We start from the raw sequence: 15990 nt of genomic DNA, 5'->3' as shown, positions 1-15990 counted from the left end.
ACAGTGTTGGGATGACTCGAGTCAAGACTTGACTCGAGTCAGACTCGAGTCACCTTTTTCGTATGACTTGACTTGACTCGAGTCACTTTGCTAAAATGACTTGACTTGACTTGACTCGGCGTATCAGAAACGTGGATTGACTCGTGACTCGAAGCAAAATTCACGAGTCAATTTCAAGTCATAAAGTAATTGGTGTCGATAAAAACCACCGTCTTGCATATGGTCGGATTGTTCGCGAAATGCTGGTGTAACCCGTGAGAGCGACCAATCATTCAATGATCGTGCGTTTCACTGAGCCTCCATTGTTCTCTCACAAATAAATTGACCTCAAACGAAGTGATCGAAGCTTACTGTCGTAAACTAGTATAGTATAGCAATTTAATAGCAAAATGTATATCTCTGTTCTTACCTAAACAAAACCTCTTTGTTTTATTGAAATTCAATTCGAATATAGTTTACATAGTCCTCAACCATTCGAGCAGGCTCGAATTGTATCATGTCAATTTGCAAATGGTCAATATATTGCCTCTTATCAATTCGTTTCTCTATTCTTTATTTTGGCTGGTAACTATATAAACTGATGCAATCACTTCCGTAGTTTAGCAGTTCTACTATATGTGAGCGAAACAGCGACTTCTTGCATGTATATTTAACTCTATATTCGTTCATTGCTTCAGAATCAATGACCATTCACTTTGTATTTCAGATAGCTAACAAAATGCAGTGACGTAATCATGCCTCATGCCTCGAAAAGGAAACTTGACTTGAATTGTGACTTGACTCGTGACTTGACTTGACTTGACTCGACTTGACTCGAGTCACCTCCAAAAATCGAGTGACTTGACTTGACTCGAGTCACTTTTGAAAATCGATTGACTTGACTTGACTCGAGTCAAAATGTGCAATGACTCGAAATGACTCGTGACTCGAAGGTAGTGACTTGATCCCAACACTGCTTCAAAAAGTATAAACTTTTTCTTTTTAAGTTTCCATTGCCACTGTATTTGTGATTAATTTCGTAGAAGAAAATGACATCTTCAACTTGAATGACACAGTTGCCTGTCATAAGTGGACTTGATATTATGGTAAATAGTAACACACATCATAAACATCCCAATGAGGATCAAGGAATGTGCAGACATGCAAAATAGAATATCTGTAGTGAAGGGGGGGTCTAGAAATATGCCCCCCTGGAAGTTTCGCCCAGGGCCCGCCTCCCTAATCCTAGGGCCACCACGGCATAGAAGGACTATGCGTTGCATCGTAAAAAATTGGTTCCACATTATGAGATTTCATATTCCATCCCCTATTTTGTAATTTGCAAAAAGAAATGCCTGGTTGGCCTACTTCAAAATTTCGACATGATATGACTTTACCTGAGTCACCGTCAAAAATCGAATTAACTTGACAAGAGTCACTCTAAAAATTCGAGTGACATGACTTGAATTGAGTCAAATTGTGCAGACTTGAATCGGGTTAAAATATGCAAAGACTCGATATAACTTGTGGATCGAATGTAGTGACTTGTTCTCAACACTGCTACAAGCAGATCAATTAATCCAAAATAACCTGTGTTATCATGATGCGAACACTATTTCCTCTATTGCTATTATAATGTTCTTGGAGATAATTTCCTCTTAAAAGTGATGTAGTCTGATCAAAAAACTGCTTTATACTGTACCGAAGCTCAAGTATGACTATTAAGCAATCGGCAAACTGGTAAGCAGAAGCGGAATTGAACTGAAAACACGACCACTTGAGAGAGTAGTAGGGGTATACTCTGAAAAAGTTGAAATACTTATTCACTGACGACCTCTGTGGCTGAACATATTTACATGTCGCTTGAAACTTTTTACATCAAAGGCAAGATCCAGAATGTAACGCTAAATCGCGAAAAACGTAAAGACATTTATCCCGATTCAATTCATTTTAGGATGATTGGAGATCTCATCCTGGTCAAACCGCCGTGCTTACTATCACCCAGATAAGGTTATTTCATGGGTTGGAGTTGCAGGCAATTATTCAACCGTTCGCTTGACTGCCACTACTTATTTTTTTAATATACAATGATCTCATGAATCCCCGGAATCCCATCACCTATTCCCACGGTGTCTGAATGTCCGTGTGCTCTCGGCTTAGAACCACTGGTCTAAGACGATTTATATGGTATTACAGCACTGGATATAATACTACGGGATTTGTGACGTGGTATTTCAGTTACTTACCAGAAACTTACAACGGACTCAACCTGGTTACTGACGTACGCAGCAGGTATCATTCGTGGGACAGATATACGGCACGCATATCATTGATTGTATCAGGTTAGCCAAATTCCTCTCTATATTTGCGAGTCTATAGCAGTAAAATTACTCAAACCCATATTTGAAGAGCTTCTTGGAGGTACAGAATTTCAATATACAATTAAATAGTATATTCATAATGAAATGATCCCGAATATATTCGGCTGGAACTCGTCAGAAATAATCGTCAACAACTAGTAGAGAATTGGAATAACATTGTTTATCAGTGATTCCCAAAGTGGGCGCCAGCGCACCCTGGGGGCGTTCGCGAGCTTGAAGGGGTCGCTGGCCATGCATTGGGCGACTGGGGTGGGGGGGGGGGCGCTGAGAGCAAATGTGGGCGGTGTATGTTTAGATCGCAACTGCTGCGTAGTGTTGAAACGACTAATAAATAAAGCAGCTAAATTCGCAGTAAAAATGCAGAATCGAGTCAGTCGGGCAATTTAGGGTCATCAATATATTTATTCAGCTGTACCGAAAAAATTCCATTGCTACTTGACAATGTTGATCCTGCCCATCAATGGACTAATTTAGCAATGCGCACTATCCCAGAAAAACGGGGTTCATTTTGTGATGTGAGAACTACGAGCGAAGTATTTGAGCGGTTATTACTATTGCTGGGCAAAATCGAGTACCTGAGTGATTCGATTCTAAATCACGTATTATGCTTCGAGTCGAGTCGAGTATTCGTGTATTACTGATTATGACGTAATAACAGTATGTAAGATGTCAAGGTTCAAATATGTACCTTTTATGCCACTACAAATAATATAAGGACTGTTATTCGTCACATTACATACATTTTGGTATTATTTCGACTCTACCGATTTCATTTCAGTTTGTGACGATGTTGTGGGAGGATCATAACTTCGGAAATGTGTCATTTCCAGTAACGTTCGTAGTTTTGTACTATGTTTTGTATCAGTGTTGGGATCAAGTCACTACCATCGAGTCACGAGTCATTTCGAGTCATTCCACATTTTGACTCGAGTCAAGTCAAGTCAAGCGGTTTTCGAAGGTGACTCGAGTGAAGTCAAGTCACTCGATTTTTGGAGGTGACAGTAGTATATATGATCGGTCGCGAACTAACGTTTTTTTGCATGGGGTAGTATAGGCGGGGTGGTGAGCGGCTGGAAAACCGGGGGTGGTGAGCGGCTCTTATTTCTTATGGCGGGGGTGGTGAGCGGCTATTGCGTCTTATGGCGGGGGTGGTGAGCGGCTCTTATTTCTTATGGCGGGGGTCGTGAGCGGCTGGGAAACCCGGGGTGGCAAGCGGCTTTTATGTCTTATGGCGGGGGCGGCAAGCGGTTATTGTGTCTTGTGGTCGAACGGTAACCCTTTTCAGTATAGACTGCGGTCGCAAGCGGCTTCGTTGTTGGCATGTCGTACTTCGTGTTAAATATGTATCAAGTAAGTAGTCATGTAAATGAACCTTTGTTAATGTGTATATCGTCGTGTATTCTTACAAGGTCTCTACTGACTCGCCATGTGTTCTTATGGGTGCGGTCGTGATTCGCACTTTCAACCATCTCTCGCGCGGTGTTGAATATGTACGAGTCACCAACAATAACCGCACAAACGGAAACGTGGCTTGTTGTGAGGATTAAGCAGTGCGACCTATATTTCGAATGACCTGCGCGCTGAATTGTTGCCCGTGCAGCTGTTTTGTGCTACTATCGCTTATTACACTAATCCAGTTTGCTAAATCTAGGAATCACTTCCAATGTAATATTTTGGTAATTAGTTTACCGCAGAGCCGGCGTAGACGGCGATTCGAATATCAACAATAACCGCGTTCACAAACTAACACTTCAAAAATGTGTGAAATAGTTTGCAAAACCCCGCGATCGCTGACAAGATAATGACTCGGGTGATATGATAACGTTACAGGTATAGGCTGTGGTGGTGATTCGCCATGTGTTCTTATGGGTGCGCTCGCACGTCGTACTTTCAAGTATAGGTATCTCTCGCATGTCGTATTGGAAACTCGTGTTGGCTCGCTCACGCGGTGAAATTTTAGTAATCAGTTTGTCGCAGAACTTGATTTCACTCGTAAGATTTAATAAGTAACGAATAACAGACCGCCAGTGTCGGTAACTTGAATAGCGACAAATTGTCACTTATTTCCGCTCTAACCCTAATCCTTTGTGAAGTGTACGCTTATTCAAAAGGTTGTGATATAATTTTAAAATCCAACGACCACTCACCGGATAATGCTGCAGACATAGCACTCTCTCATACCCGCTCACAAGGTAATATTTCGGTAATTAGTTTGTCACAGAACCGTCGCAGACGGTGATTCAAAACCAACAATTTGTCACTTGCCCGCGATCGCTATATGTTTTGACACTTCAGAAGAGTGGTTGACTTTAGTTGCGTGATACAAATCATGAGAATATTCAATCAATGCGTCAATTTGTCAACTCGAAATGAAACTCACTACACAGTTCAAGTTGATTCGTATCTGAATGTGTTAATTCGGTACAATTCTAATTATTTTGAGAAATCTTTTCGTGATCTTTTGATTCGACTGCAACCTGAATATTACTGACACCGACTTTCAGCCACATCGAATTATTCGCACACTCCGCGCCGTCGTTTTCATAGCTATAGAATCAATACCAACTATAACTCTACAAGAATCAAGAATCGCAAGTATGTGCATTATACAGTTATTGTCTTTATCAACATGAAATCAAACTCTTAACAAAAACACGCAACTAATCATTCGCCATCTCTAACATTATCAAAAAAATTCCAGTATTGTTGATTGAAAATCCTCGAGTCTTTATTTTTAAGAATGTTATAGTACGACGTCGGAAACCACTCGCGAGATGTACTAAAGGTAAATCCAGATAATCCAAAATGAAATATTTGGACTTTGACATAGTCTGAATTGAAATAGATTGACAAACATGACTAACAACTTTCAACCCAGTCATATTTAGAGATTATACGCACATTGATTCGAAACAAGTAATGAAACATTACAACTCTATTCGCGACCTGTCTTTACGTTTGTCAAAGAGAGTTTCAGAAATATCATCACTATGACATCTCAACATTTTAACATCTTGCCATCAACAAAAGAGTAAAATACAAAAACCTTGTCAAGTCAATCCGTTTGTAACTCACCGAACCAAAGCAAAAAGTGTCCATACGAAAAGTAGACAAGACTACGCAAGTAATCACTACAACCCACAAACATATCAAGTTCGGTTTTAGGCATATACCACCAAATCATCTTTTTATTTGTTCAACTGTAAAAGTCATTACTATTCTGTAAGATAAAGTAATTACTACTCGGTATATTTTATAAACCAAAGTAAATACTACTCGGTGTGTGGTTTGAGATTAACATATTACATTTGAGTATAACGGATTTGAATGTCTGACCAACGTAGTTGAGAATTCATTTCTTACAATCGAACGCAGGCGTTATATTGAAAATTTTCACGATGTAAACATATGAATTGACACATTGATTTTGACATATGAGATTTTGTAATAGTCGATCATGACTTGATTATTAAATTATGACATCATTAGACCAGGCTGTGTTGAAGGCTATTACGATACCAACAAACTTTTCAGAAACATTGTCATTAACATATCGATTTGTGAAACTAGATTACCATATCTGAAATGTTTTGATTAGGAAGATTAACCCCTGTTCGTAAAAACCACGCAGCGTATTGTGGATATCAGGAAATATTTTACAAATGTAATTGCCTCCAGTAACCAAGACTAAAGATGAAACAACAATTTCCTTTGTTGAAGAATAACCGGCACAATACTTTATCATCGTAATCTGCGGTGAGAATTGAAACACTTTCGCACATTACCCGGTGTCAAGATATCACTCTAGGTGAATTGACATACCACCGCTTGATTAATACCTAATCCGTTCGCACCATTTCACATACTTTGATCATTACAAAAGTAAATTGGAATATGTTTGCTAGATGCATTCAATTCAGTTAGAAATGTCTGGTACACAACAATCGTAATATCAAAAAAGTACTTGCTACACTATAATTCACTAAACGTGTTTTGTATTGTTGTTCATTTGTAGTATTGATTGAAATTGTTTTTGAACCCTCAAATAATAATTCCCGACATGAAACTAAGCCGCCGAAAGTCGTTACCATCACAAAGAAACAATTTGCACGATGTTTACTAAATGTGTCCTATAGTTAGGTGTACTGGAATTATTTGTAAAACACACACACACACACAATCAGAGAAATTGGAAATTTTTCCGTTGTCATTCGCTAAAGTAAATGTCATCACAATACTCTGTCACTAAAAGACTTTACTTGGACGTGCTTGAATTCTAGACATAGTTCTGATTTACCCAACACAAGACCCAAGGACAACCCTAGTTTCAGCCGAACACAGATACAAAATAATACTTGTTGTGTTGTTGCGGCATCATCACTCAACAATATCACCCTCAATACAAATGATGTTTATGTGGAACATGCTATTGATTTGAACCACACCCACCTGACGGAAGAGGATCTACTCAATCTTTACAAAATGGATATTGACCAACATCACATCACCGGATTGTATCTGTTTTGCTGGATACGAGTTATGTTAGTTTAACAGTAAACAAATTTTTCCCTCTTGGATTATGAACTCAATGCGTTAGCAGTCGTTCAATATTTTGTTTGTGTCAACTAGTTACTTGGTATGTTACTCCACAACTCTTACAAAAGTACGAAGGATATTAACATCGCACTAAGTAATTAACTTTACTCGATATTCTCGCATTACGAAACTAAAGAATGGTTGGTTAGACTCTACAAACTGTTTCGATATCACAAGACCTTTATTGTCTGAATGGGTGTTCATGTGTCTTAAGAACCAAATAGTTCAACACAGCACTAGTACCAACAGAAACATCAGAGTTGTTTACACAAAAGTTTGTATGCGTGCAGTATGCGAATACCATGTGTAAGTCCAGCACAATTGGGGTATCCATCCGGGTTTAGTTAACACAATTTACGACACCGAGGTCACCTCATCTTTCGTAAGACAACAAACCAACCAAGGTTTCAGGATATGTCCATGTCATAGCAATAAATCAGCTACTCCAACAACAGAGTACATATGTTTTCTAGTTACGGTGCTTACATCTTACACACAAATCAATCTACTTTGCTAACAAAAAGCGCTGGGTCATCAAGTGATTGCCCTAGCAACAAAACAGCTAAACGTACTATCATACAAAATGGCCGTTATAGTCACCAACGGTACATCGTACAAGTAGCAAGTCTCGAGAATCCAGTTATTCAAAAAACGTGAAAGTGTTTCTACGCCAAGTCGGTATGTTGACGAAAGCGTATATTGTAATATCATGATCGATTTGCATTCGTTGGTCACAAAATGTCACTACTCTAAATAATTATTTTTCACTCAAACACAAACGCATACTTGTCACCAATCGTTTTCATCAAGCACGAGTTCAAGAAACCTGCTACGACAAGAATTCCGATTTAGTTTTACAAATATTTTATAATTGTTTTTATTAACACTATACCAATGGCATCAAGTTGAGTGTTTACGATATTAGTGTGTAGGTGTGTGTGTCATACTTGGAGGATCCGTATTACAATTGACTCGAATTGACTAAATGTAAGAAGGGTTGAAATGTTTCGAATCGATTCATAAGTGGTCTTCGTTGTGGTTTTCGTCGGACATACAGCACGAACTAACTGTAGACTCCTCTCTGTTGTGCAGCTACTCGGTAATCGAAATGCATTAACATGTAAACAACGATCTTGTTTCGTCACACCAAAAATATGTTCACTATCGCGATACTCTGCACAAGACGTGCATAGCCTTTTCACACTCGTAATAGTATACCAACGTCAAGCGATAACGTTTAACAAGACCAACGACACTGAACCCACGACGTTTACCTATGTAAAATTACCACTTTCACTTGTCAGTCCATCGTTTACCTGACTAAACATATTATTTTCCTTTGGAGATCTGACGTTTACCCAGAGTAAGAAACCATTTTCACTTGTAAATATATTTTTTCCTTGGCTAACAAACCTTTTTTCACTTGTAAATATATTTTTTCCTTGGCTAACAAACCTTTTTTCACTTGTAAATATATTTTTTCCTTGGCTAACAAACCTTTTTTCACTTGGAAATATATTTTTTCTCTGGCTAACAAACCTTTTTTCACTTGGAAATATATTTTTTCCTGAGCAACAAACCTTTTTCACTTGGAAATATATTTTTTCTCTGGCTAACAAACCTTTTTTCACTTGGAAATATATTTTTTCTCTGGGTAACAAACCTTTTTCACTTGGAAATATATTTTTTCTCTGGGTAACAAACCCTTTTCACTTGGAAATATATTTTTTCTCTGGGTAAAAAACCTTTTTCACTTGGAAATATATTTTTTCTCTGGTTAGCAAACCTTTTTCCCTGAGCAACAAACCATTTTCACTTGGTGGTCCGTCGTTTAGCCGAGTAAAAATATCATTTTCCTTTGGAGATCTGGCGTTTACCCAGTGTAACAATGCATTTTCACTTGGAAAAATACTTTTACCTAGAGTAACTAATCATTTTCTCCTGGGTAACAATCCCTTTTCGTCTGGAAACTATCATTTAACTGAGTACCAATACCGTTTTCACTTGGAAATACATTTTTTCCCTGGGTAACAATACCATTTTCGTTTTGAAAACTGACAACCACACCGGCCAATTTGATATTTTTGTATATTGTTACAACGAACAGTGACGGAAATATACACAGACTACCGGTTTCAGAGTATACCCATCGGTCGTATCACATCAATATCATCGGTTAACCACATACAATATGCTCTTGTACACCGAAATGCACGCTTTGGAAAATTGGACAATAGGCTTCGATAGTTCTGTGATGTCCGGGTTCGTGCTTTGGATTTTCCAGAGTCAAAATGTCTGAATAAAACACCTCTCGACGATGGTTGGTATGTGGATAACGGTGTTCGGAAAACGGTTGGATTTATGTCACCCATCGCGATAACAATTCCTGGTCGACTTTTCTCCCACATGTTTACTATATTGTGTCTTTATTGGTCATGTATATCTCGACATTCAGTTTGAAATCGGAAACCCTGATAAAGTATGTAACCGGATCCGGATATCAACTCTGAATCGATAAACCAACGAACAATATTCAAAGTAAACATGTTACACCCTGTGTTTCCACGAAAAAATACCATCCAGACATACGTCGCGCTTGTTTGCCCTATCAGTATACGCGTAAATGGAGGTGTGTGACATTGCATGCAATGTGTTGGTATACAAACATCGATCCACAGACATTATCATAGCCGGTAGTTTTGATGTAGATCGAATGTCACCTGATAACAATGTCATACCAATAAGCCACATTGCAATGACTCTGAGTTAATCTGAAGCGCGACATACAGACACACAAACATCGAACCGTAACATGGGTTATTCGCACAACGGTGAAAGTGAATTATACAGCATATATCAATAGAGTGTTCACAGTCAAATATGCGAACCATGCACAATCATATACCCAGATTTTTGTTGGATATGTACGAAACCGATAAATCGATACATTTCTTTTCCTTTGACGTCAATAATACAAAGGTCATTCCAATTCATCGCTCGAATGTGAGGTTCTTCAGGTGTAAAATCCATGTCAAATAACACCAAAGTGTGCCTTCCGTGTTTTATTATTTCCACCGTCGCATCTTGTCTGTGTCGTAACACTATGGTGCAGGGACTTGAAAAACGGTACTTTGTAAAACGGATTGACATGTTCTTCGATATGACCAACTGAATCGACGTCAATAGCCTTGTGGTGATGACAGTTTCAAAATGCTCCGATATGACGAGACCAACCCCGATCTCGCGTGCTGACGACCGTTTTTTGTAATGTTACCGGACGAACTGGACAAACCCTTACGGGGGTGTGTTTTATGATTGCGTGTGAAATCACGAGGTAGTGTTCTATTGTGGTGTACGATTGCAGTCTACATTCCACAGAAACACACCTTATTGGATCACAGTATCAGTCCGAGATTTTCAGAATCACTGTTCACGATATTTATCTGGAGTCGTTATGTGGGAGTAGCGACATCCATTCATCGTGACTGAAAGACTGATCGCAATCATTTCGAGCACCGTACTTCGATAGTTCACATTGGTCAAACGCTGTACAACAGAAAACTTCGGTGTCGACAACACGACGGATATCGACCGATGTATCCAATTGGTCTGGGTGATCTGTCTGGAGATAGGGTCATGACTATCTTGTGATGTTACAACGCGATAACACCATCGAGTAAATCAGCGAACGGTGTCGAAATATCGATGTAATAGCGCGGACTCAGAGTCATTGCAATGTGGCTTATTGGTATGACATTGTTATCAGGTGACATTCGATCTACATCAAAACTACCGGCTATGATAATGTCTGTGGATCGATGTTTGTATACCAACACATTGCATGCAATGTCACACACCTCCATTTACGCGTATACTGATAGGGCAAACAAGCGCGACGTATGTCTGGATGGTATTTTTTCGTGGAAACACAGGGTGTAACATGTTTACTTTGAATATTGTTCGTTGGTTTATCGATTCAGAGTTGATATCCGGATCCGGTTACATACTTTATCAGGGTTTCCGATTTCAAACTGAATGTCGAGATATACATGACCAATAAAGACACAATATAGTAAACATGTGGGAGAAAAGTCGACCAGGAATTGTTATCGCGATGGGTGACATAAATCCAACCGTTTTCCGAACACCGTTATCCACATACCAACCATCGTCGAGAGGTGTTTTATTCAGACATTTTGACTCTGGAAAATCCAAAGCACGAACCCGGACATCACAGAACTATCGAAGCCTATTGTCCAATTTTCCAAAGCGTGCATTTCGGTGTACAAGAGCATATTGTATGTGGTTAACCGATGATATTGATGTGATACGACCGATGGGTATACTCTGAAACCGGTAGTCTGTGTATATTTCCGTCACTGTTCGTTGTAACAATATACAAAAATATCAAATTGGCCGGTGTGGTTGTCAGTTTTCAAAACGAAAATGGTATTGTTACCCAGGGAAAAAATGTATTTCCAAGTGAAAACGGTATTGGTACTCAGTTAAATGATAGTTTCCAGACGAAAAGGGATTGTTACCCAGGAGAAAATGATTAGTTACTCTAGGTAAAAGTATTTTTCCAAGTGAAAATGCATTGTTACACTGGGTAAACGCCAGATCTCCAAAGGAAAATGATATTTTTACTCGGCTAAACGACGGACCACCAAGTGAAAATGGTTTGTTGCTCAGGGAAAAAGGTTTGCTAACCAGAGAAAAAATATATTTCCAAGTGAAAAAGGTTTTTTACCCAGAGAAAAAATATATTTCCAAGTGAAAAGGGTTTGTTACCCAGAGAAAAAATATATTTCCAAGTGAAAAAGGTTTGTTACCCAGAGAAAAAATATATTTCCAAGTGAAAAAAGGTTTGTTAGCCAGAGAAAAAATATATTTCCAAGTGAAAAAGGTTTGTTGCTCAGGAAAAAATATATTTCCAAGTGAAAAAAGGTTTGTTAGCCAGAGAAAAAATATATTTCCAAGTGAAAAAAGGTTTGTTAGCCAAGGAAAAAATATATTTACAAGTGAAAAAAGGTTTGTTAGCCAAGGAAAAAATATATTTACAAGTGAAAAAAGGTTTGTTAGCCAAGGAAAAAATATATTTACAAGTGAAAATGGTTTCTTACTCTGGGTAAACGTCAGATCTCCAAAGGAAAATAATATGTTTAGTCAGGTAAACGATGGACTGACAAGTGAAAGTGGTAATTTTACATAGGTAAACGTCGTGGGTTCAGTGTCGTTGGTCTTGTTAAACGTTATCGCTTGACGTTGGTATACTATTACGAGTGTGAAAAGGCTATGCACGTCTTGTGCAGAGTATCGCGATAGTGAACATATTTTTGGTGTGACGAAACAAGATCGTTGTTTACATGTTAATGCATTTCGATTACCGAGTAGCTGCACAACAGAGAGGAGTCTACAGTTAGTTCGTGCTGTATGTCCGACGAAAACCACAACGAAGACCACTTATGAATCGATTCGAAACATTTCAACCCTTCTTACATTTAGTCAATTCGAGTCAATTGTAATACGGATCCTCCAAGTATGACACACACACCTACACACTAATATCGTAAACACTCAACTTGATGCCATTGGTATAGTGTTAATAAAAACAATTATAAAATATTTGTAAAACTAAATCGGAATTCTTGTCGTAGCAGGTTTCTTGAACTCGTGCTTGATGAAAACGATTGGTGACAAGTATGCGTTTGTGTTTGAGTGAAAAATAATTATTTAGAGTAGTGACATTTTGTGACCAACGAATGCAAATCGATCATGATATTACAATATACGCTTTCGTCAACATACCGACTTGGCGTAGAAACACTTTCACGTTTTTTGAATAACTGGATTCTCGAGACTTGCTACTTGTACGATGTACCGTTGGTGACTATAACGGCCATTTTGTATGATAGTACGTTTAGCTGTTTTGTTGCTAGGGCAATCACTTGATGACCCAGCGCTTTTTGTTAGCAAAGTAGATTGATTTGTGTGTAAGATGTAAGCACCGTAACTAGAAAACATATGTACTCTGTTGTTGGAGTAGCTGATTTATTGCTATGACATGGACATATCCTGAAACCTTGGTTGGTTTGTTGTCTTACGAAAGATGAGGTGACCTCGGTGTCGTAAATTGTGTTAACTAAACCCGGATGGATACCCCAATTGTGCTGGACTTACACATGGTATTCGCATACTGCACGCATACAAACTTTTGTGTAAACAACTCTGATGTTTCTGTTGGTACTAGTGCTGTGTTGAACTATTTGGTTCTTAAGACACATGAACACCCATTCAGACAATAAAGGTCTTGTGATATCGAAACAGTTTGTAGAGTCTAACCAACCATTCTTTAGTTTCGTAATGCGAGAATATCGAGTAAAGTTAATTACTTAGTGCGATGTTAATATCCTTCGTACTTTTGTAAGAGTTGTGGAGTAACATACCAAGTAACTAGTTGACACAAACAAAATATTGAACGACTGCTAACGCATTGAGTTCATAATCCAAGAGGGAAAAATTTGTTTACTGTTAAACTAACATAACTCGTATCCAGCAAAACAGATACAATCCGGTGATGTGATGTTGGTCAATATCCATTTTGTAAAGATTGAGTAGATCCTCTTCCGTCAGGTGGGTGTGGTTCAAATCAATAGCATGTTCCACATAAACATCATTTGTATTGAGGGTGATATTGTTGAGTGATGATGCCGCAACAACACAACAAGTATTATTTTGTATCTGTGTTCGGCTGAAACTAGGGTTGTCCTTGGGTCTTGTGTTGGGTAAATCAGAACTATGTCTAGAATTCAAGCACGTCCAAGTAAAGTCTTTTAGTGACAGAGTATTGTGATGACATTTACTTTAGCGAATGACAACGGAAAAATTTCCAATTTCTCTGATTGTGTGTGTGTGTGTGTTTTACAAATAATTCCAGTACACCTAACTATAGGACACATTTAGTAAACATCGTGCAAATTGTTTCTTTGTGATGGTAACGACTTTCGGCGGCTTAGTTTCATGTCGGGAATTATTATTTGAGGGTTCAAAAACAATTTCAATCAATACTACAAATGAACAACAATACAAAACACGTTTAGTGAATTATAGTGTAGCAAGTACTTTTTTGATATTACGATTGTTGTGTACCAGACATTTCTAACTGAATTGAATGCATCTAGCAAACATATTCCAATTTACTTTTGTAATGATCAAAGTATGTGAAATGGTGCGAACGGATTAGGTATTAATCAAGCGGTGGTATGTCAATTCACCTAGAGTGATATCTTGACACCGGGTAATGTGCGAAAGTGTTTCAATTCTCACCGCAGATTACGATGATAAAGTATTGTGCCGGTTATTCTTCAACAAAGGAAATTGTTGTTTCATCTTTAGTCTTGGTTACTGGAGGCAATTACATTTGTAAAATATTTCCTGATATCCACAATACGCTGCGTGGTTTTTACGAACAGGGGTTAATCTTCCTAATCAAAACATTTCAGATATGGTAATCTAGTTTCACAAATCGATATGTTAATGACAATGTTTCTGAAAAGTTTGTTGGTATCGTAATAGCCTTCAACACAGCCTGGTCTAATGATGTCATAATTTAATAATCAAGTCATGATCGACTATTACAAAATCTCATATGTCAAAATCAATGTGTCAATTCATATGTTTACATCGTGAAAATTTTCAATATAACGCCTGCGTTCGATTGTAAGAAATGAATTCTCAACTACGTTGGTCAGACATTCAAATCCGTTATACTCAAATGTAATATGTTAATCTCAAACCACACACCGAGTAGTATTTACTTTGGTTTATAAAATATACCGAGTAGTAATTACTTTATCTTACAGAATAGTAATGACTTTTACAGTTGAACAAATAAAAAGATGATTTGGTGGTATATGCCTAAAACCGAACTTGATATGTTTGTGGGTTGTAGTGATTACTTGCGTAGTCTTGTCTACTTTTCGTATGGACACTTTTTGCTTTGGTTCGGTGAGTTACAAACGGATTGACTTGACAAGGTTTTTGTATTTTACTCTTTTGTTGATGGCAAGATGTTAAAATGTTGAGATGTCATAGTGATGATATTTCTGAAACTCTCTTTGACAAACGTAAAGACAGGTCGCGAATAGAGTTGTAATGTTTCATTACTTGTTTCGAATCAATGTGCGTATAATCTCTAAATATGACTGGGTTGAAAGTTGTTAGTCATGTTTGTCAATCTATTTCAATTCAGACTATGTCAAAGTCCAAATATTTCATTTTGGATTATCTGGATTTACCTTTAGTACATCTCGCGAGTGGTTTCCGACGTCGTACTATAACATTCTTAAAAATAAAGACTCGAGGATTTTCAATCAACAATACTGGAATTTTTTTGATAATGTTAGAGATGGCGAATGATTAGTTGCGTGTTTTTGTTAAGAGTTTGATTTCATGTTGATAAAGACAATAACTGTATAATGCACATACTTGCGATTCTTGATTCTTGTAGAGTTATAGTTGGTATTGATTCTATAGCTATGAAAACGACGGCGCGGAGTGTGCGAATAATTCGATGTGGCTGAAAGTCGGTGTCAGTAATATTCAGGTTGCAGTCGAATCAAAAGATCACGAAAAGATTTCTCAAAATAATTAGAATTGTACCGAATTAACACATTCAGATACGAATCAACTTGAACTGTGTAGTGAGTTTCATTTCGAGTTGACAAATTGACGCATTGATTGAATATTCTCATGATTTGTATCACGCAACTAAAGTCAACCACTCTTCTGAAGTGTCAAAACATATAGCGATCGCGGGCAAGTGACAAATTGTTGGTTTTGAATCACCGTCTGCGACGGTTCTGTGACAAACTAATTACCGAAATATTACCTTGTGAGCGGGTATGAGAGAGTGCTATGTCTGCAGCATTATCCGGTGAGTGGTCGTTGGATTTTAAAATTATATCACAACCTTTTGAATAAGCGTACACTTCACAAAGGATTAGGGTTAGAGCGGAAATAAGTGACAATTTGT

The 15990-nt window shown here is 38.0% G+C and overlaps 1 protein-coding gene across 1 annotated transcript in view; it reads left to right on the top strand.

Annotated features, from left to right (window-relative positions):
- Positions 1-15990, top strand: part of LOC145446609 (uncharacterized) — a 122227-nt gene that overhangs the window by 42529 nt on the left and 63708 nt on the right. The window contains exon 3 of the mRNA XM_080324954.1: positions 2176-2321. Within this exon, the coding sequence (XP_080181080.1) occupies positions 2176-2321 (146 nt within the window). The remainder of the gene's footprint in view (positions 1-2175; positions 2322-15990) is intronic.

Source organism: Botryllus schlosseri, chromosome 9 (genome assembly GCF_051294905.1).
Source record: "Botryllus schlosseri isolate E-star chromosome 9, Bs_hap1, whole genome shotgun sequence".
Taxonomy (NCBI): domain Eukaryota; kingdom Metazoa; phylum Chordata; class Ascidiacea; order Stolidobranchia; family Styelidae; genus Botryllus; species Botryllus schlosseri.
This window is presented reverse-complemented; position numbering and strand designations above follow the sequence as displayed.